The following is a 20,847-nucleotide window of genomic DNA, read 5'->3' as shown; positions in this document are numbered from 1 at the left end:
TATATATAAGATATAAGATATACATATATACATATATACTTATCTTATGTATATCTCGAATTTTATCTTTTAAACAAAAGAATAGACATATAATGAATGAATGGCCATTGTACAATATCCGATAGAATCGATGGACGAATTGAATAGTCCGTAAGATCTAATAGACAAATCAGTCAAAGACATTACGGTCGCTGGTAGTCGTAACGCAGAAACACGAAAAGGAGTCATCTTTCTTCTTGTAGACGAAAAAGAGAGAGAGGAGGGGAGAATAGAAGGAAAGAAAGTAACGTTCACGAATACGTCCATGTTGAAGTCTTACGTACCTTTGCTCCTAGGTCGTTTCTCTTTCGCATAGATCTAGAAAACCCGAACTGTTACTTCTGCCACAAGGACTGTAACGTGACCGGCTACAGACGTGAATGGCCTTTACCAAACAGTCGCTCGTAACTCGCAAACAGATAAAGGACATCTTTTATTCCTCGTCCTTGACTGTTCTTTAGAACATTCTTCCACCATTTGGTCACCTTATTCCATTCCTTCTACCAACCCCTTCTATTTCATCCTATTTTCAACGTTCGTTCGTACATTCCTAACAAATTGTTCGATGTCACCATCGAGAAAACCTGTTTCAAAGAGTAGTTGGTAAAAAATGATCGATACTATTCGAGTTACCCATCTTATCACCAAGTCATCCGTGACTTTTCATTACTCTTTTCATTTCATCCTTTCCATTCTCCCTCATCCTTCCAACAACATTTTATTTCTTCTTTTTCATACAAATTTTCATACGTTGTTGTGACAATTGAAAATTCAAACGGAGAAATCCTCTGGGAAAGCGATACGTTTTCTATAACATATTCAACTGGTAAGTGTAACAACGAAAAGTCGTAAACACAGACGCGACTTGAATGTCGAAAGAAAGAAAAAGAAAGGAATTGTATATCTGTGAGAATGAGAAAAGGAAAGATAGAGTAACTCTATAAACCGCTTTTTATTAGCTCTTTTTGCCAATATATTTTTTACCGTAAACTCGAACGTACCAGCCCAAGCAGTATTTACGAAGACTTCAGGCGATCATCTCGCTCACACATGCGAGGTTCTCATCGGTGCTTTTCTTTGACCTCCAACCATTTACCACTTTGGACGGACTCTCCGCTTCCGCGACACATACATAAAGTATACTTTATCGATGTAGTTTGTATGTACATACGTACGTACAGTTATTATACACTGTGACCCATATAAACATTTTCATTTAAATCGTTTCAAACATATCTATTGATATTTTCGCGGATTTGATTTCTTTGCAAAAAAAAAGAAAAAAAAAAATTATTTTCTTTTTTCTCTACGAAATATCGGATTTATTCAAAATGATTGAATTACGCAATAATTTATACTTCGTCCTATTTAAAAGTGTGCGTGAATTATTTTTTGTTAATTGGAAAATTCTATACGATTTTTTGCTCGTTAAAGAATCACTACATAAATGTATTGTTTAATGTAAAAAAAACCAAAAAAAAAAAACCAAAAAAAAAACAAAAAAAAAAAAAACGAGTGTAATTTAAAATCAACTCTAATAATTCTCTAATAATTCCGATTAAAACATTTATAATGCTTTATGTGAACCACCCTGTAGAGTTATATACGCCGTGGTATTCTACGGTCGATTAAATATCGAATGAAATATAGTAGGAAGATTTAATCGATTCCCCCCGCCCCTACTTTCTATTATTATTTTTATCTTGGCCGACGTCGCCTTAACAAACAATCTATAGAGATCCAATTTTATATTTTCTTCCTTTCTAGCTTTTTCTCTACTATCGCAGCCGTATCACGCGTGGTATCCCTTTGTGCCGAAATATAGGAAGCGGAGAATGAACAAGAAAAAAAAAAAAGAGAGAGAGAGAGAGAGAGAAGAAAAAAAACAAAGAAGAAAAACAAGGAAAAATGGAACAAAATTCCTTTGATCATTTCCTACGCCAGTAAAGGCGCGCATACGAATTTTCTAGGAACGTAGAAAGAAAAGAGAACATTTTCTCGCCTCTTCGCCACCTGCGTCTCACTTTCTTCATCTTTCTATCCATCCATTTATCTATCTTTATTTTTCCTCTTTATTTTTTTCTCTTTTCTTTTTTTTCTTTTTTTCTTTTTTGTTTTTCTTTTCTTTACCCCTTCATAACAAATTCTAGAAAAAAAAAAAAAAAAAAAAAAAAAAAAAAAAAATCATGAAAAAAAAAAAAAAACAAAAAAATGCTCAACGTTATTCGAAAATATCCACCTCGTCTAAGAAATGATATGCATTCTCGTACATATATACGTACATAAGTAAATATATACATATATACATACATATATACATAAACGAATTTACAGCTACGTATACATACGTACGTTATTCCGTCGTTTCTTATTTAACATCATTCTCTAGGTTAGCTCGAGGGTTGAGTATCAAATGAAAACAAGACGATAGATAGGAATTTCGTAGTTTCAACAAAAAGAAAGGAAAGCGGTGCATTCCCTCGTTTCCTTTACCACCACATTGTTCTCTATTGTTTCATTCGACCGTACGGCCCTGCGAGAGATCTTTTCCTCCTCCTTTTCCCTTTTTCTTTTTTTTTCTTTTTTTTTCTTTTTTTTTTTTTTTTTTTACCCAAAGAACCACCTATCAGGATATTTCACCTTCTACGCCGTCCTCGGCTATTAAACAAAAAGGAAAATATAAAAACTGTTAAAGCATTAAACCGCTGCCATTAAGACGACGTTTAATGAAATCTGAAGGTTCGATATTTACTAGAGGGTCGAATAAATTAATAAGGGATAAATGAAAGAGGATAAATTGATACCCTTAGGATTATATTCACACTCCCAACAAATTTCAATAGGAAGCGTTTCTTTCAAGAAAAGAAAAAAAAAAAAAAAAGAGAAAAAAAAATAATTCATATATCTAACTATTAAAAAGTAAAAAAGAAAAAGGAAAGAAACATAAAGATAATGTAAGAGGATCGATATTTAAAATATGAATGTGTAACAATGTAAGAATGTACTATATAGGTGTAATAATGTAATACTATATGAGAGCGTCATAGTTCTTTACATTCTCTTCATTCTCGCTTAGGCATTTAAATCGATAGCTAGAAGCGATTTAAATTCGTCAGACGTCTTCCTTATTCTCTCTTTAATGTGATTAGACGGAACGTTCAGAAAGAGAGAAAGAGAAAAAGAGAGAGAAAGAAAGAGAGAGAGAGAGAGAGAGAGAGAGAGAGAGAGAGAGAAAGAAAATAGATAGAAGGAATCGAATAAGAAGGATCGCATTATACGAATATATATATATATATATTTATCTATTAAAATTTATTTTCTATTTTATCTTCATTATATTAACTCAGTATCGTTTTTATAGCAATATATCGTTGAATTTTGCAGTCACGTAGCTTCATGGCCATTTTTTTCAAAAGTGACAAAGTTAAACTATTAAAGTAAATATATGAGTGCGAAGCATGCATTCTATACATACCTATCTCCATCGGTGTTGGAAATTTATTGGACGTATTGGTCTCGACGCATTTTATTTCCCTCACTCCCTGTAGGTACCACCCGTTTGATTACAAGAGTGCGTCGTCACGCAACGTTTATCGGTGCGGCTTTCGATGTTAAAAACTCGAAAGAACGAGCGTGCTTTATAATTATCGTTCGTTCAGGATCGACCGGTCCGGCAGTAAAAAAAAAAAAAAAAAAAAAAGAAAGAACGAAAAAAAGAACAAAATGAAACAGTGAACTGGAGGGAACCTTTCGAAAATGTGCTGCAATAGGTAATTAATGCTCGCACTTAAAAACAGCGTTGAAAGATTAACTTAGTGTGGAAAACGACATACGTAATCGAATGTAAAATATACAATCCGATCACGAAAATATTTTTTCTGAACATCATGAAACATTTTAATTGGCTATTATGTATATATGAAGTCATATACATAAAACATATCGAAAATAACGAAAGAATTCAGAATAGGTTATAAACTTTTATTATTTTTCCTTTTATTGTTCATATTTCTCTTATAATTTTCTTCATATAATATAATATTATATTATACGTAAAGTTTATATTTTATTTATATTCATTTATGATTATTATTATATTATTGAAAAAGATCTTTGTCGAATTTTTCATTTCAAAAAGTTTATTGAAACTTGATCCTAATCAAATAAAATTTATTAAAAGTATATACATATATTCGATCTATAATGAATTATAATACACGTCCAAAAAGACATGCGGATAAGTGTGCGTGAGTCTGTAAACAAATCGAACTTTTCCGTTCGAGCGATCAAGCGTACAAATAACGGTACAAGATACTCCTAATATAGCGTGAGTGATGAAAAAAGAAAAAGTATGCCATTAAATATGAGTATATGATCGGAAAAAGCTTTTACTCTTCAAACAATATAATAGTATTACTAATATGAATAACAATGTGTACATATAGATGATTAAATGTGAAAGAAATCTTTATCGATTAAATCAAACGTGAGATAATAAAAGATTAGATCATCAAACAACGAAATTTGTAAATTGATTACATGCATTGTTTATTTATATTAAATTTTCATACAGATTACATAAAGAGCCTTTCAATAAACGCACACTAAAATAACATCATACGATAACCTTTATTTTACTAACGATTAAACGAAAGTACCAATTAACCGCGTAATTAGAAACATAATAGGTCAATTTTATCGATAAATAAAAATAAAAAAAAAATAAAAAATATATAAAAAAAACCATATATATATATATATATTAGAGGAACATTAGAGGAATATATATATATATATTTCATATATACATATTTCATATATATCATATATACATATTTTATATATATATATACATATGTATATTTCTTTTTCTCTTCGTACCATTTCGTAGAAAACTCGTAATAACGTGAGCATCTCTTCGTGGTATCGAAATCTGATACCGTAAAAGAGATATCGTTCTCATCATTTATGACACTCTCAACGATACGATTCCGTTTCGAACGTCTCGTCTCGTTTCGTCTCGTCTCGTCTCGTCTCCTCTCGATTCTTAGGTATTTGTATGTCGCGATATTCATATTTGAGAGCTGAGATACTTGTTGGCCTTCTACGTTGTAAGAAAGGGAAAGAAAAAAGAAAGAGAAATAGAGAGAGAGAGAGAGAGAGAGACAAAGAGAGAAAGAGAGAGAGAGAGAGAGAGAGAGAAAGAAAAGAAAAATAGTACGGGCTGCTCCATCGAAAGCATTTATGAAATTGCTCGACGGTATTGATTCTCACGAAATCGTTGGAACAGTCATCCCCGTTCTACCCTTACTCTCCTTCACCGCTTCAACTTATTCCTTTTCTTTTTTTTTTTCTTGCTCTTGTTCCTGCTCCCTTTCACTCCCTCTGCGCACTTCGTCTTTTGGCTCACGTGCGATTCATTTCCCTGGGCGGCACGGCTAAAATTGTAAACGAAACGACGGAATCTCGTGACCTCACTTTCGTGCGGAACATCGATCGTGGCGAGTCGAGCACGACCGTCCCTTCGACGATTTTCGTTCATAGAAAGTACCTTCGGTACTTTCGTTGCCTCCGTGTAATTTTTCTCTTACATGTTTTTCCTTCATTTTCTTTTTTCTTTTTTTTTTCCCCCTTTCCAGAAATATCAATATTTCGAAGAGAATCCACGATAACATTTTACATTTTCTCAAAAATTTTCGTCACGTTGTCAAATCCACCAAAGCCGAGAGATTATTCCCATCTTTTAAAGCTTTCGAATACATCGAAAAAAAAAAAAAAAAAAGAAAAAAAAAAGGTTGGAAGGAAACGAGCGAGTGAAAATGTGCGAATGCATCGGAGTCTAATTCGTCTGGCGACTAACTCGCGGTGCTAAAGGAGAAGAATAAAAAATTGCAACGATTATAACGCTCGGACTCAACAGGCACGAAACTCGAAAGCTCGCTCGCTCGAGTGGAAGCTGCGGAAACGTTTTTCCACTTGAGCAACGTACAATGCTCGGAACGTACGTACCTACTTATAGTATATATATATATATATATATATATATATATATATATATATATATAATCTATGCTTATACAGAGGGTATATATATATATATTTCATTAATAAAATGTTGAAATTCAGAAATATGATTGATTAATTCTTAAGAAGAAGAAAAAAAAGATATTTCGTTTGGACATAGATTTACATTCAATGACTTCTATGAAATCTCTAATCGAGATTTATTTCCAAAATCATAATCATTAAATATAAAATTATCGAAAGATTCTGATGTACATTATATATATATATATATATATATATATATATATATATATATATATGTGTGTGTTATTCGTATATATATATGAAGAAAGGAAATGGACGAAGCATCAACGTGCTTCGTAACGAACGAACATAATCCTCTTCTTTGCAGATCCGGATCGAGCGTTGGATACAGATTAGGAAAATAACTGGAGGTTCAACGATATATATTGGCAATAAAACCATGTTCCTGGATCGGGTCAAGATAAATTACTGCTGGATGGAGAAGCAGAAGCCGATACACGTCGCTATCGAAGTTACCATCGTAGCTCCATAGTCTTTCGCGATTATGCGATCGACATACCATTTATTTCGATACATATGACATCGTGTATCTTCTATACGACTCCTCGCTTTTAAACTCGCATCTACGGATTTCCATTAAAATACGCTATACCTATGTATTCACGTACGTGTTCCCGGAATAGAAATAGCTCTCTGTTCTATCTCGGGCCAAAATGACGATGTAAAAAAAAAAAGGGGAAAAAAAAAAAAAAGAAAAAAAAAAAGAAACAAAAAAGAAGAAAAAAGAAAAATTGCGATCACGTGTGTACGACTAAAAATATAAATAACAAGAAACACAATTACTGTATAGGTATCGAATAAAACGAACGTGGTTAGAAAAAGAAATAACCATATAATATATAGATTGCTTCGAATGAATAAAAAATGTTAATATTTTTCTATTCATTTTATATTATATATTAACGTATTCAAACGATGTTAATGATAAAAGCGAAATGTTCTATTTAGGAAGTTTTATTTATAAAAAAAAAAAGAAAAAAAAAAAATGAGGCACCAGATACGACCATATATGAGATCGACAATTTATTCACGTTGTTGACGGATGGTCGACGTCGAGCAACGTAAGATAACAGACCGGCACGATCACGTTCGTTATCGTTCACGGCGTGTACACTTCACCGAGCCAATTAATACTGCGAATTAACGTTGATTAATGAGATCGGGCAAGCCTGTGCCGCTGATGACGCCGTTGATGACGCTACCGCCTCTTCTCTTTTCCCCCGTGATGATGACAAACCGACAAAATAAACCACTATTTGATGAGCAAATGCACGTTGATCGTACCGACAAGCTGCTTTGGCTTAACTTTCGGTTTCGACTTTGTTTACGCGCATTGTATCCTTTTCAAGCTCGCTAATCCGTCGACACGAGCCGCTATTAATGAGAATCATGCTAGCTCCGGCCTAATACCATCGAATTAACGGAAAATTCTATACCTTTATAACACTCGCGATATACTCGAGCCCTCTCATTCTCCCGATTGGCTACATCGAACAAGTTACGTGGCTCATAATCCACATTAATCGCCGACATATTTGAAGCTTTCTTCTATAAATTCGTCGAGATACAATTTGATAAGTTTTACGATTGGTTCTTTCTCTTTATAAAAATTTCGAATTGTTATAGAAATGTTTTCAACATGTTACTAGTATAATTTACATTTCTCTCCTACCACCCATTCTCCCTACTTCTGTTTTTTACTTTGCCATTAGTATTATTCGTCCTATGATTTCGAGTATCTCCATTGACCCAGTTCTATTATTAGCCGTAAAAGCTATTCTGAATCTACATTTGATTTAAGATACGTTTATAACAAACTGACTATGTTATTGTCGAGTTTTATTCGATAATAACTAAATCATTTGCGAAATAATACATTGAAAGAAAATTCAAATAATATAAAATTTACAAATACACGTAGAAAGGATTTGTTTTATCTGACTGTATAGGATATCCATTGATTCGTGCGTCGACTAAACTGGCGAGAAAAAGAAATCGAATATTTCGAATCGACCTATGTATCGACGCGGTATATATACACTTGCGAGAGCTTTATTGCAAGAGTATCAAGTATCATACTTGACACACGAAGAGTTTTTCTATCATTTTCAAGCCGTAAACACTGCAGTAGCCTACTACGAAGATTGTTCTTTGTATCGATTACGATCATCAATTTCACCGTAATAAAATATTTTTGTCTACTCCTAGATATATATATATATATGTGTATATATATATATATGTAACTATAATATATTTATATACGTTTGAATATTTCGATTTATTCCGACGTATCAAATTCATTATATGTATTTAACAAAAGTATCCCCTAGAAACCAGCTCTTGCTTCTTAATGACTTTTCTTTCTCTCTCTTGCTTTCTCTCTCTCTCTCTCTCTCTCTTACTCTTGCTCTTTCTTACAATAGTAACTTCGATCATCGAACTTCGTTAAACTTCTCGAGAAAGTGCACAAAGGTGATCACACGAAACGATCCTAACTCGAATCCTCTTTTCATCGAGATTTCGCATCAACATTGTATGAAGAACTACTACTATATGATTGAAGCATAGTAACTCGTACGGAAAAATGATATTATTCTTTTTGAACAAAAAAAATTCGTATATCGATTTTTTTCTGAACATATTATCATAATTAATAAATGATTTGTTATCTGAATAAATTTATATAGATTAAAAGTGATCCTCGAACAACGTGTATAACAATACGTTTCCATAGAAATTCAATTTTATATAAATCGCTTTGTGCAAGATTCAGAGATTTAATTGAAGAAACGAGATTAGATGTAAAAATTCTTTCTTTTTTTTTTTTTTTTTTTTTTTTTTTTTTTTTTTTTATAAAAGATATTGACCTGATAAGGAGGAATATAATTTTATCTAATTATTTTAATAATTCATATAAATCATCATGGAATAAGTGATAGTACATAAATGATATATAAAAATCTTAGAATTTTTATAACTCATTCTATGTTCGCGATAATAATCGAATTAAATCGCAGATCGAATTCGTCCAACGATGTAATCCTTATGAAATTTTTTATGTAACGAGACAGTTCGATCCGATTCTATATTCTCGACGTCGATGCGAATAAGCGCGAATGGCTCGCTTATATGCAAGGGATTTAAATTCGATCGCGTGTCGTCGGAATGACTGCATTAAAGTGCTCGATGGCAGTTCACCAGTAATGCCATCGAATTAGCGTCGCATTAACGAATACGAAAGAGAGAAAGAGAGAGAGAGAGAGAGAGAGAAAGAATGACTGGGAGCGAGCGTACATTTTCATTTACGCATTCACATAAAAATGATTAAACGTGTTAGCTAGACGACATCTTAAAGACTCTTCGACTTCTTCGTTCTTGCATTTATGGATTCCGCGAAGATGCGACGTACTAATTAAAGCGAAAGTCGAATAAGGTGACTCGAGTGCGACTCGGTCATCGATCGACTTTTGAATGCCATACCAAGTATACAGGGCGTTCAATAACTTAATGGAAGAATTTCATTTGAGAAAAATAATGTAAAAAGTTTGTACGGATCTAAATATCCTATGCATAAATTTTCTAAAATTTGTCAATAACGTATAATACAAATTAACTTAAGAAATGAATTAATGAATGATTTAAATATAAATATGTTTGTCATATATTATGAAATATCCTGTATACGGGTATAACATTGGGAAATGAAACATCTAAAAAGAAAGAAAAGGTAAAGGAATTTTAGGAAAGTATAAAAAAATATTATAGAGTATAATATGTCGATATGTAAAAATATAAATTGTAAGGACATATTGGAGATCGAGCGGCGAGTTTCAATTCGACAGTCGACTTCCATCGAAATAACTGGCATTTCTTGTGGAAAGGCAAGCCCTTAAGCTTTTCCTTGCGTGCTAACATTAACGGGCCACCTTGTGGCGTGTAAACTCGCAGTTTTCCCCTTCCTCTTTCAGCTCCACCTCCTCGTCATCGTCGTCGTCGCCGTCGTTGTCGTCGTTGTCGTTGTCGTTGTCGTTGTCGTTGTCGTTGTCGTTGTCGTTGTCGTTGTCGTTGTCGTAAGAAGACGACGGCGGCCTCAAGACGGCAGTAAACGGTCGACTACGTTAGGCCAACGATTGGTTAGGCGAGAAGCCTACGACTAAAGAGACGTGTAGTAGTGATGCTAACGAATAAGAGAGTGAAAGAGAGAGAGAGAGAGAGAGAGAGAGAGAAAGGGTTAACTTGGCTAGCCTTCGAAGAACGCAAGACCAAGCACGAGAATCGAGCAGCCAAGCAAAGAACGAAGGAAAGCACCGAACGATTAGATCTTTGCCAAGAGAGTCCAAGAGTTGGAAGGGTAGGCCCTTTTTCGCGATAAGGCCTACGAACGCGCTCGTTCACCACGGAGCTTTCGTGTCAAACAACCCCTGCACCGACTCGATCCTTACCCTCTTTCCTTCCTCCTTTTTTCTTCCCTTTCATCTTGCTACCGTTGCACCTTCGCTGCAGTGAATAAGAATATGCGACTCTCGTCAAGGCCTTCGATCGGAATTACCCTCTCCTTCTTTTTTCTCTCTCTCTCTTTTTCTCCCTCTCCTTCTCTCTCTCTCTCTCTCTCTCTCTCTCTCTTTTTCTCTTCCCCTTCCATTCGTTCCTTTTCGTTCGCCTCACGACGACGTGACATCGTTCAACGCCTTCCACCTTTCTTCCACCTTTGAGTCGCCGTTCGTGCTTCTTTCGTCTAGGAGTGCCGTCTGGAATTCATCAAATTCTCGAAAAATTCCAAGGAGAGAGTAACTTCGACCTTTCCGAAGATATTATTAATCCATATCACGTTGACTCGCATACATAAAAATGAAGGATAGATATACAATATTTCGTTATAAGATCTCGTCGTTTCCCTTTAAATTAAAATTATATTTTTAAATATTATATGCACTTTCGTAGATCGTCAAATTGGCTTGGAGTTAAATGGTTAATAGGAAGTCAGAAAGATTGATCGTATGAACTACAATTTCATATATTCGCTCTAAAAATAAACGATTAATTAGCAAATGCATATAAGTATTATGAAATTCTATCCAATTGAATGATCGAATAAATTGAATCAATTTAATGACGTGATTTGTTCCCAGAGTATACCAATTAACTCAAATTAATAGTGAATGAAAAAGGGGCAAAAAAAAAAAAAAAGAAAGAAGGAAAGAATATATCGAATGAACGGTATTAACTAAATTAAATTAAAGGTAGCATCAAAATGATGATATTCACATCAATGATTTCTACTTACCGATCGTATATTAATGAATCGGCTAAATTATAAACTATTTAAAATATTATCTAGACTTACCTAAATAATATTTCGTGAAAACGTCGCGAATGATAAAATGTATGTAGGTGAAATAGCTCGCGGGCTCGACTACCGAGCAAATCGTTAAGATCGCAAGGGGAGAAGAACTTTAAAAATATTTCATCGGACGTACGCTCGAGGATTTATAGGTCTAAATCGCTCCTACTCCGACCGTTCTATGATTTATTATTCACGAACACTCGAAACGTTTACCGATTTTACTCTACCTGAGAGAAACTTTACGAATCTCGAGTAGTTTTTACCGTTTGCCGTCTGAGACTCACGATTAAGTCCTTGTCCAGTCTCTTTTTTCTTCTTCTTTCTCCCTTTCTCTCAGCCCTGGAGAATCTTTGATTTATCGTTCGAAATATGAAAAGTCGAAGGTACTCTCACCGTTTTAGGATTGGTACGCGATGGTCACGAATTTCGCGCGAGATAGATAGCATTTGATTACGTAGCAGTAGTAGAAGCAGGAGCAGGAGCAGCAGCAGCAGTAGGAGCAGCAGAAGTAGCAGAAGCAGCAGCAGGCAGACAGGCACTCGCACAGATTGCAACGATGCGAATGCATCGAGAATGCTTAATCGCATATCCACCGTTTCATGTACGTTTACTTGCCAATCTTCCGACCGCTCTACCGGATGTGCTTGTGTCTTTGCAGGTGAATGCAAACGATGTTCACGCGTCGGCGGACGCCCAGCGCAAACATAACTCAACGCTACAGTATACGGATTTACGTGATCACCGGATAGCGGTCCAGAAAATGATCGCTTTACGCTATACTATGTCCGAGGAATTCGATGCTTTTCCCATGGAAAATTTCTCTTCTATTTGAAAATAGTCGGGTGTAATTTATTTACGGGAATTTTATTCGTAAGCCCTAACGAATCTCTTTATATGGTCGTTCGTATCGACGTTAAAAATGTGCTTTAATCTAAATACGTTTACATAAAATACAAAAATTCGATATTACTCCGGAAATATTTTTATCCGAAAATATATTAGAGACGTTAAAAATGAAAATTTTATTTCTTTCACCGACGTTACGATAAAAGACGAATGGCCAACGTCGTTGCCTCGACTTTGTGAACGCTGAAACATTTTCGCGTGCGTGCTTTCGAGACTCGTACATGTCCACGGGGCGAAACTTTATGTCGTGTACCAACGAGAAACTCCAAATCAAGGTAGACTTTCTTACTTCCTTTTTCTCTCTCTCTCTCTCTCTCTCTCTCTCTTTCTCTGTCTGTCTCTCTCTCTCTCTCTCTTTCTCTCTCTCTCTCTCTCTCTGTCTCTTTCTACACCCTCCCTCACCCATGTTCTTATACTTTCTGATTACTTTATACGTCATCGATTAAAACTTTTCATCATTATCTTTTTACGTCAACCTCATACACGTTTCCCACTATGACGTGAAGTAACTTATAACGATCGAGCATGCAACGTCGACTAATTATGTTTCTTTCTTACTCTTATTTATTACTATATTAATAACAATATTCCGAATGAATAGATATTTAATTTAGTTCTGAGAGAACTTAGTTTTAAGAATAATAAACGAATAATACGTTCTGATATTTTTGATAAAACAATTGTTTATCCTTGAAAAGATGAATTCGTATGTCTCGCTTTTCATTTCTTTTCGTTTTTTTTTTATTTTTTTTTTCTTTTTTTTTTTTTTTTTTTTTTTTTTTTTTCCTTTACGTCATTCTCATAACAATTTTTGCCGCTTGCTCTTTAACCGAAAGTTCCGTCAGGAAACTTTTGTCTCTGGAGCTTTGTCGATATTGGTTTCCCGAGTGTTATTTACTCTTTCCTTCGTGGTACACACGGCACCTCTGTATTATGTTGCATCGTTGCTTTATAATAAGGGTTCGACGCTCGTTGGAAACATCGGGCGATTTCACTGAATTTCAAGGGATCAGCCCATGGGCGGTCTGGGTTACGGTGTACCGATATCACTGACGACGACGACGACGAAACCAAAATCGTCGGAGATCTTGTAACGCTAAAGTGTTATGACAAAAATTTCAGGGGAAAAAAAAAAAAAGAAAAAAAAAGGGGAAAAAAAAGATATAGTAATGTGAAAATATTTATTCCAAATCTTTCGGTCGACGTTATGGAAAGTATAGTAAAAGGAAAAAAAGGAAACGAAAAAAAAAAAAAAAAAAAAAAAAAAAAAAAAAAAAAAAAACAAAAAGGAGATAAAGAAAATAACCAGAAATATTCATAAATTGACTCATCTACATACCATTTTCCTTTTTATTATCAATTTTAAAATGCGTCTCACAATATTATGCTACCACTTATGAATTTATACGCTTTATATGCGTAATATTTCTTCAGAAAAGCTTTATGAACTACGTCAACCTTTTATAACTTGCATAAGGGAAAGATTAACGAGTGGAACGCGAGACCGGTGTCTGGTTAATGCCTGACATGTACTACTTACTAAATTAATACCAAAATAACGTTGGCTGTAGAAGACGGCCTTTCTAATTCACTCTAAGGAAATCCTTTGCATTTCCTTAGAGTATTTAGATAGACGGATGAACGTAACGTTTATCGTATGAGAATGTATCCTCATAGTGCTTCCAAATGAAATTCGATTTTTACACGTAGACACGTAGCGACATCCTCTGATTTTTGAGTTGGCAATATATTCCAGAAGTCTCGAGGCGTAGCTAAAGGAGGATGTATGTACGTCTGCGAGAAAAAGAAAAAGAAAAAGAAAAAGAAAAAGAAAAAGAAAAAGAGAGAGAAATGAGAGAGAGAGAGAGAGAGAGAGAGAGAAAGCAAGAGAAAGAGTACAGTGATGTTAGTAGTAGTAGGTAGTAGGCAAGCGAAGGCAAGGTAAACATTTTTCGCCGAGTGAAAAAGTTCTAACGAAAGCGCATGCTCTACGAAGACACGCTTAGGAGGAAGAAGGGCTTAAAAAACGGAAAAACTGAACCGAGGAACTCTCTCTTTCTCTTTCTCTCTCTCTCTCTCTCTCTCTCTCTCTCTCTCTCTCTCTCTTTTTCCCCTATTTCACTCACTCATCGTTGAAGAAATTCCAGCCAGTGGACTTGTTTATGAACATGGACTATGTCACCGTACGAGTTGATTCTGTGCAAACACGTGAACACGTGAGACCCGCTTTCGTAATGATTAACGAGCACTATTATTAATCTCTCGGTAATGTGGAGAATACTTTGCAAATTAAATGCCATTTAAACGTCATCTCCATATTGTTATAAAACGAAGATGACAAAATCTTCTTTGTGGCAATTATAGCTAAGGGATTATATTTAATACACTCGAAAATAGTATTCGAATTTTATTTTTAATATGAGATACAGAGAAAGAGTAAAGAATGAAAGGAAAAGCGGATGTAGTTAATTGGATTTTAATAAAAAATTTGTTTGAAGGTAAAATAAAATGGCAAAGTAAGTAGGAGAATCTCGAATTATGAGAAAACAAACGATATTTAATAGCGTTATAAATACCGTTTAATTTTACGATGTAATTATTATTAAGGTGTATTGCAATTATGCGTTTTTTAATTATAAGAGAACGAATAGGAATATTTTCAAATTGATGGAGATCGAGGATTGCTTTAAAAACGTCGATACGAAAAAAATGCGAAGGAGAATAAAGGGAAATCTAGTCGATGTCACGGGAAAACGACTCTCGAATTAATTGATAATTTCTCTCTCTCTCTCTCTCTCTTTATCTTTCTCTCTCTCTCTCCCTCTTTCTCTTTCTCTCTCTCTTTCTCTCTCTCTCTCTCTCTCTCTCTCTCTCTTGTAATTACAACGGAAGAGAAAGCGGAGGTGGGGAAGGGATAACTAGATGACCAATTAATTAGCTATTTTTCCGAGAAATTGCGGAAAGTTTCATGGTTTCTTTGTCGATGATATATACAGGTAGCAATGATAATTCTGAAAAAGGAAACACCTCGAGTGGCATTTGAAAATAAAGAAATGAAACCGGGTCAAGTAGAGAAAGATAAATCGAAAGATGGGGCTCGATCTCGTTCGCGGCACGAATTTCAACTCGTTAATATCGACACCGGCAAAAAAACTTTCTTTCTAGAAATAATTCGTCGAGTTTGAAATAACGAGAATCAAATAACATGATTTATAATAAGATACGATATCAGCCTATATAATCGCATATAATCAATTCGATATACGAGAATAAAATATAAATAACGAGATTATCTATGTAATTTCATACGCAGATAGATATGGAATGCTTGTTTGTTCGAAAAAAAAAAAAAAAAAAAAAAAAAAAAGAGAGAAAGAAAAAGAGAAAAAAAATATATTAATAAACCTTAGAACAAGATGGAATGTTTCTATAATCGTTAATGTACGTACTTATTTACGTGCCAAAGTTATGCTTTTCTTCGAGAAGAGAAGAAGAGACGATATATCTCGAGACGTCGTGTATAAGGAGAGTAAATTCTGACGATGGTCTAACGGTATGCCGTTGGTTCAGTAATTCGTGCATGCAGGACTAAGCGCTAATAGCCGTAATGCCGGTGTACCATAGGAATCATTATACTACCTGCCCCCCCCCCTCCCCCTCCCCCCTCCTCCTTCCCTGTTGGCATTATAATGATTAATAGCACGCTAAGAGACGCGACAAACGTTTCTTGTTTACGCATAACCGAGGTAAGGAGTACGACACGAAGACTCGGGTGAACGCTTACTATACTAGAAAGACCAAGACCGTTCTTCGAAGACGACGACGATTAATCGTCGTCGTCGTCGTCGTTGTCGTAGACTAACGAGTCTTCGCGCCGACCCATTTTGAAGGAACACGTCTCCGGCCGACGAGAAAAAAAAAAAAGAAAAAGAAAAAAAAAAAGAAAGAAAGAAAGAAGAGTGAGAAAAGAAAGGGAAAAAAAGGGTAGAAGCGAAAGATGTGCGACGAGACGTTTGTGTATGGGTGAAATTGAGCCAGGCGTAATACAGACGCGAAAAATCCCGCAGGCACGTGACGCAACGTTATTGCTCGTTCAAAAATTCCGGGATTGCCGAGCGAACGAGCCGGAATACCAACTTGAAGGCACTTTGAATTTGTTCGAAAGCAACCTCGTTACGGGGCGGCTCGCAAAGTAGGTCGCATGAAAATAGCGGGGACGTTTGAAAGAGCCTCACCGTACGATTTAACGTCAATAGGCCACTTTTTTGTCCCCTTCCTTCATGCTTATTCTATCTCTCATTTTTTACTCCTTTTTTTTTTTATCTCTAGGTCTCTCTCATTCTTTCTCTTTCTCTCTCTCTCTCTCTCTCTCTCTCTCTCTCTTTCTCTCTCTCTCCCTCTCTCTCCTTTGCTGTCTTCTAACACTTTTCTTTTTATATCTCTCTCCTACGCCTCGTAGTATTAATTTATCTTCTATGCCTGCTCTTTCTTTCTCTCTCTCTCTCTCTCGTCCGTGTATACTTATTCTCGTTCCATCACCACCACGAGTCGTCTTGCGACGTTTAAGATACACGAAGACATGCCACCAAGCGAGGAGAGCATCTCCGTGACCCTTCGGTGCATACCAAGATATACACAAACACACGAATAGGACACAGACAAATAGTCTTCTACCGTCTCCTTATCCACCTCTACTTCGTGCTCGCTTTTATTCTTTGACGGTGTTTTCTTTTAAATGCTTGGACGCCTTCATCTCCTTCTGCACTTTCGCATCCGTGACGAAAAAAGAAGGTAAAAGAGGAAAGGAAAGGAAAAAGAGGAAAAACAAATCTACAGATTATTCTTCCAACATGCACGGCTTTTTTTCCCTCTTGGGAAAGAGTTGAAATATTACTGACCAAGTTTAAGGGAAAAAAAAAAGAAAAAAAAAAAAGAAAAAAAAAAAAAAAAGAAGGAAAGAAAAAAAAAACATCGCACGGATTCAACTTGATCAACGAGTTTTAAAGAATATTATACTTAAGAAATATTTCGTCTACTATTCGTATGTCCCTTTCCTTTTTCTTTTTTTTTTTTTTTTTTTTTTTTTCTTTACGATTCATCGACGATCGTATTAATGCTCAGACAAAATACGAAAAATAATAGATATTTCTAAGGATCTATAATTCTTCCCCTTTCCCCTTCTATGCTTCCCCTTCTATGAAAAGAAACTTAGAATCGATAGACATTTACGATCCTACTATGTTCATCGCTCGAGCTCAATGTTAAAGCGAACATCATTAATAATTATTATAAACCATTGCGATACTACGTTATAAATGATAACACCTTCCTAAGATCTTTCGAAAAGGACAGGAGTACAAGGAAAGCTCTCTATTCGAGCATTTATCGCACTAACGACGTAACATCGTGCACAGAGAGCCGAAGGTTGATCGGTTTTCATTACTTACACCCCACTTCGAAAGCAACGTCGCGTGGTTGAAGCGATATATTATATAGGGTGAAGCATCTAAAACAGACCAATGGAATATCTTTCGTTTGTCGATATAAAGATAGAAGGAGAAAAATATGAAATGAGTAAGTTTCGTTTAGGAAGAAAAGAAAAAAAAAAAAGGAAAAAGTGAAAATTAATCGTTGCATGATAATTAAAAATTTTTTTTTGTTAACAAGATCTATAAAAGACGTTCAGACGGCTTGTTTTAAATGTCTCACCCTATGTATATTACTATTTATGTACTACAACGATTCGTTACAAGGAGGAGAGAGAGAGAGAGAGAGAGAGAGAGAGAGAGAGTTTCATCGTGATATATAAACGACGTCCGTCGCTGAAACTTCTTCAACACTATACACAACATATAACCTTCGATCAAGCGTAACCTCGAGCGAAGTTCACGACTGACACCGCTAGTACCAGACGTTCTATCGTAATTCCGTCGCTTCGATTACTTTGCTACTTTCTCCTATCTTCTTAATTCAGTGAAAGACATTTTCTTATCGATCGTCAATGAAATATATATTCCTCCGTTGTTGCATTGAATTAACGTAAAAATTTAATGATATTAATGTATGACGATAAAAGGATTATCTCGTTTAAGATAAACCGATAATCAAGATTATTATCAATAGATCGAGATAATACACGTAAAATTAAAGAATTTCATATAAAACATGATATATAGTAATATACGTAAATAAATAAAAATACGTAAATAAAACTATTCGAAGATAATATTGAATAGACGTAGGTGAATTCTTATATAACGTGAGAATTATTTCGATTATACGCTTGGTACATAAAGATTGATGCATAAGATCATCTATTCGTTTCACGTTACAAACGTGTACGTGATAATTTACGTCAACGGTAACTAAATTTAACTTTTACATTGTAACTTTATGGATGACGGTCGATCAGACAGTTTTGGTTTATTTTTTATTTTTTTCTTATGCTTTGTATGTTAAAAACAGATACTTCGTAACATAAAAAAGTAAAAAAAAAAAAGAAAGCTAATAACAATAATAATAGTAACAATATATCGTAGAACCATGAATTATACGCAATAAAATTTGACGTAGCTAAGTCGATCCATACTTATTAATTAAATTGCAATATGTTGATTGACTTTCAATGAAAAGAATGATATAGGAACTCACCACTTCTGCCGGTTGGTATAGGCGCGGCCGTGGATCTTCCGGTTGGTTCGGGTAAAGGGAAGACGCAGCATTCTCTTTCGGGGAATTCGCTAGCACGAGCGAAACGATTAGCACAACAGGAAAGCACGAGGATCGCCGCGATTAATAGCTTGGCGATTGGCGCGAAACGTGGCAAAAGCATAGGAACGACATGTGACATGACTCGTTCTCTCGTCCTTCCTCTCGGAAGGTGATCCTCGCCTTCTCCTCCTCCACTTCCTCCTCCACCACCACCACCTCCACCTCCTTCTTCTTTCCCTCTAGCTTCTTTTACGAGCTTCATCCGTAAACTTCTCGCAAATGGTTTCAACCGCTCCCGAAGAACTTCCAGGTCGCAATCCTCTCTTCGAATCTCGAATGTCTCCTCTCGAGGACGACGGCTACGACGGCGACGACGGCGACGGCGACAACAACGATCTGTCCTTCGTCGCTCGATCCTCGCAACGTCGTCCGTCCCATCCTGCGATACGTCCTCCTCCACTTGTCACGATATATCGCCGATGTCCAAAGGACTATCTAAGCGAAAATTGGCATAGTTCTTAACGAACTCGAGAAGAAGACTTTTCCCTCCCATTAGATGATTCACCGGCACCGATCCTTACAAAAATCGACGATCATAATCGAACGATCGGCTATTATATTATTTTATCAATAATTTCCAATACACCAATTCGAGAAAATCGCGCGCGAGCCTTTGCACGAGTTTAAGAAAATTGCACGCGGATGAACGGGGCCGGGCACGCGGGCGCGCGCGCGCGCACACACACGATCTAAGCCCGCGCGAACTTTGCTGCACTGACAGACGCACCGAACGCAAAACGCAGAAAGGCTCGTGTTTATTCGATGCTTTATATACGAATTAAAATACGTAAGACACCACCGAGTAGAACTATAAGAGGTATAATATACGTAGTTTATCTATGTGTATCTATGCAGATAGATATGTGTATATGTATATACATACATATATACATATATATATATATATATGACACACAGCTTCGAGATAAAGATAAAGAGCCGAAGATGCACCGGTGCATTGACGTGCGCGCGTGCACTGGCGAACGCTCTTCGCGAACTGACACGGCACAGAGCGATTATCCGCGCGCGGAAACGTTCAACGAGCGCGCGCGCGATCGCCTTCGTTCGAGAACAGGAGAAACAGGCTGGTTGAGTATAAGAAAAAAAGGAGAGAGGAAGATAAAAAGAGAGAAAGAGAGAGAGGGAGAGAGAGGACAAGTAAGTGTATACGCGCGTGTTAATAGTATACGAGAGAGAAAGAGAGAGGAAAAGAGCGTCGTCGCGACGTCCCGACGCCCAATGACGACGGCTCCGCTGAGCGTACGAGGGAGAACCGCCGTTCGAGAACCCCCTCCACCCTTCACCTTCAACCACCACCACAACCTGCCGGCGTCGGCACATGATGGCTCCTGCGCGCGATACCTGCGGCGTCGCGCGCGCAACCCCTGCTTCTTTCGACCCCTCTTCACCATCCCCTGCGCAACCAAAAGAGAGAGACAGAGAGAGAGAGAGAGAGAGAGGGGGGAGGAAGAAAGAGAAAGAGATAAATATATATATATATATACATAATAGAGAGAGAGAGAGAGAGAAAGAGAGAGAGAGAGAGAGAGAGAGAGAGATATGTATCTCTCGCGTCTGTGATAAGAGAAAGAAAGACATACATATATGTGTATCTGTAATAAGAGGGAGAGAGAGAGAGAGAGATACGACCATCGACGAACGAAACCGAGTCA

General features: G+C 36.1%; 1 protein-coding gene across 2 annotated transcripts in view; it reads right to left on the bottom strand.

Moving 5' to 3' along the window:
• The window catches only part of LOC124949534, a 164,285-nt gene extending 143,703 nt beyond the window's left edge, over positions 1-20,582 (bottom strand). For both annotated transcript variants that reach the window (XM_047494752.1, XM_047494753.1), the window contains exon 1: positions 19,055-20,582. In XM_047494752.1, coding sequence (XP_047350708.1) covers positions 19,055-19,376 — 322 coding nt within the window. In that variant the 5' untranslated portion in view covers positions 19,377-20,582. The remainder of the gene's footprint in view (positions 1-19,054) is intronic.
• Between the last annotated feature and the right edge of the window lie 265 nt (positions 20,583-20,847).

The sequence above is a fragment of the Vespa velutina genome, chromosome 5, assembly GCF_912470025.1.
Source record: "Vespa velutina chromosome 5, iVesVel2.1, whole genome shotgun sequence".
NCBI classification, from domain to species: domain Eukaryota; kingdom Metazoa; phylum Arthropoda; class Insecta; order Hymenoptera; family Vespidae; genus Vespa; species Vespa velutina.
Note: the sequence above shows the minus strand (reverse complement) of the source record. Positions and strands in the feature narration are given on the sequence as shown.